Source organism: Protobothrops mucrosquamatus, unplaced genomic scaffold, assembly GCF_001527695.2.
Source record: "Protobothrops mucrosquamatus isolate PMUCROS unplaced genomic scaffold, P.Mucros_1.0 scaffold4721, whole genome shotgun sequence".
NCBI classification, from domain to species: Eukaryota; Metazoa; Chordata; class Lepidosauria; order Squamata; family Viperidae; genus Protobothrops; species Protobothrops mucrosquamatus.
The window spans coordinates 46622-48718 of NW_015390613.1; the positions used below are offsets into that span (position 1 = coordinate 46622).

The 2097-nt window shown below is 38.0% G+C and overlaps 1 protein-coding gene across 1 annotated transcript in view; it reads left to right on the plus strand.

Annotated features, from left to right (window-relative positions):
• The window catches only part of LOC107299243 (cytochrome P450 2J2-like), a 36298-nt gene extending 35080 nt beyond the window's left edge, over window positions 1–1218 (plus strand). The window contains exon 9 of the mRNA XM_015828606.2: window positions 1034–1218. Coding sequence (XP_015684092.2) covers window positions 1034–1218 — 185 coding nt within the window. The remainder of the gene's footprint in view (window positions 1–1033) is intronic.
• Window positions 1219–2097: the final 879 nt, after the last annotated feature.

The following is a 2097-nucleotide window of genomic DNA, read 5'->3' on the forward strand; positions in this document are numbered from 1 at the left end:
AAGTAAGAGATGGTGCTAAAGGACATATTAAAAGGATATATAATGTTTTATTAGAATTGGACTCAGAAACTGAATTAGTCAAAGATTGTATGATTAAATGGGCTCAAAATATAGGAGAAACAATACCTATGGACACTTGGGAGTTAATTTGGGTGAGAAATGTGAAGTTTACACAAGCTCAAAATTTACGTGAGAATTTCTATAAAATGTTTTATAGATGGCACTTGGATCCTTCAACTATGTCTCGTATTTATGTGAATTATGAATCCAAGTGTTGGAGGTGTGGACATCCAGATGCAACTTTTTTTCATATGTGGTGGACCTGTAAGGTTATTAAGGCCTTTTGGATACAATTGTGGTGGAACTTGCAGCAAATTTTTTAAAAAAGGATTATTTTTCTCCCACAGCTGTTTCTCTTAGGTATTGTGCAAGATTTAGATGCAAAAGAAATAAATTTGATGCTTTATTGTATAACTGCAGCCCATTTGCTGATAGCCCAAAATTGGAAGAGCCCAATTCTGCCTACAATGGAAGACTGGAGATTGAAAGTTTCGTATCTTGCTGAAATGGCAAAGATTTCGGCTTATTTGAAGAACTACTCGAATGAACAATTTTTATTAATATGGAGAAGATGGATTGTTTATATTCAAAAGAAGCATAGAGTGGTAGAATATAATTTAGGTTTTTAGATTTTCTTATTTTGCTTACTCTTTCTATCTTTTCATGTAGATTAAGATATTTTGGGGAGTTAGAGATATTAGTATTTGCTTACTTATATATGAATATTATCCTGGGATTAGGTTTGGGAAGTCCGGGGGGTGGTGGGGTTTTTTTCCTTGTTATTGTGTATTTATGTTTATGATTGTTTTATGATGGAAAATAATAAAATTTCTTTGAAAAAAAAAAAAAAGGAAGATTCAACAGGGAAATGTGCTTCATCTCTTACGAATCTTCTTTCGTGTTTCCTTGCTGATGGGATATATTCTGGAGAATTGATTATTATCCCCTTTATACATGCTTTTATCATCTACAGGTCAGCGTGCATGTGTGGGAGAACAGCTGGCAAGAATTGAGATCTTCATCTTTTTGACCAGCCTGTTGAGGGCCTTCAGCTTCCGGTTGCCTGAAGGAGTGAAAGAACTCAATGAAGCCCCTATTCTGAATGTGACAATGCATCCACACCCTTACAAGCTGTGTGCTATTCCCACAAAGGCTTAAAATTAAACCCCATAAAAAGCATTAAATTATTGCAGAGTAGGTATTCAGTATGACGAATGTTTCCTATGTACCTATTCACTTAATATTGTGTTTTGCTTCTATTTGTTCAATACTGAAAGTTCTTCAAGCTATTGCTTGGTTCACACCACATGCCTAACAAAGTCAACCAAAGACTTAGAGGATGTGTGTGAAAAATGTGCTAGCTAAGCTTATCATGCTTTATCTTTGTTCCTTTTGAATGCCAATAAAACATATTACTTCCATTTATTTTTAGTATCTTTTTCATTTTTATTAAATTTCTCCTATGGACCGTGTTCCCCACTCAGGGCAAACTTCATAGATAGACCAAAAGGATGCCATGCTTGAAGGGTTGAAATGATGCTGAGAGAAGTAACGGAAGAAGAAAGATTGTGGCTCCCATCCACACCCCAAGGCAGAACATCCACTGAAGCAACCAATCAATCCATTTTTCATCCCACACTTAGAGCTGAACTTAGACTGAATCTAATTCTGTGCTTCATCTGAAGCTCTCTACAGCCTAATCACTTTCTCTACAACCTTCCCCAAATATTTTTGACAGTACAGGTAGTCCTCGACTTACAACAGTTCATTTAGTGACCTTTCAAAGTTACAACAGCCCTGAAAAATGACCTATGACCACTTTTCACAGTGACGACTTTGCAGCACTGGACCGAGTCGTGCCGCTGCGGCCTCTGACCCGGCGTAGGTCTCAACTGGCCCCTTGGTTCACCGAGGGGCTGAGAGAGATGAAACGCCGGAAAAGACGCCTAGAGAGCAGTTGGAGGGTTACCCGAACCGAATCCGACCGAACACAGGTAAGGATACATGTTAGATCCTACCTAGTGGCGATGAGGGTGG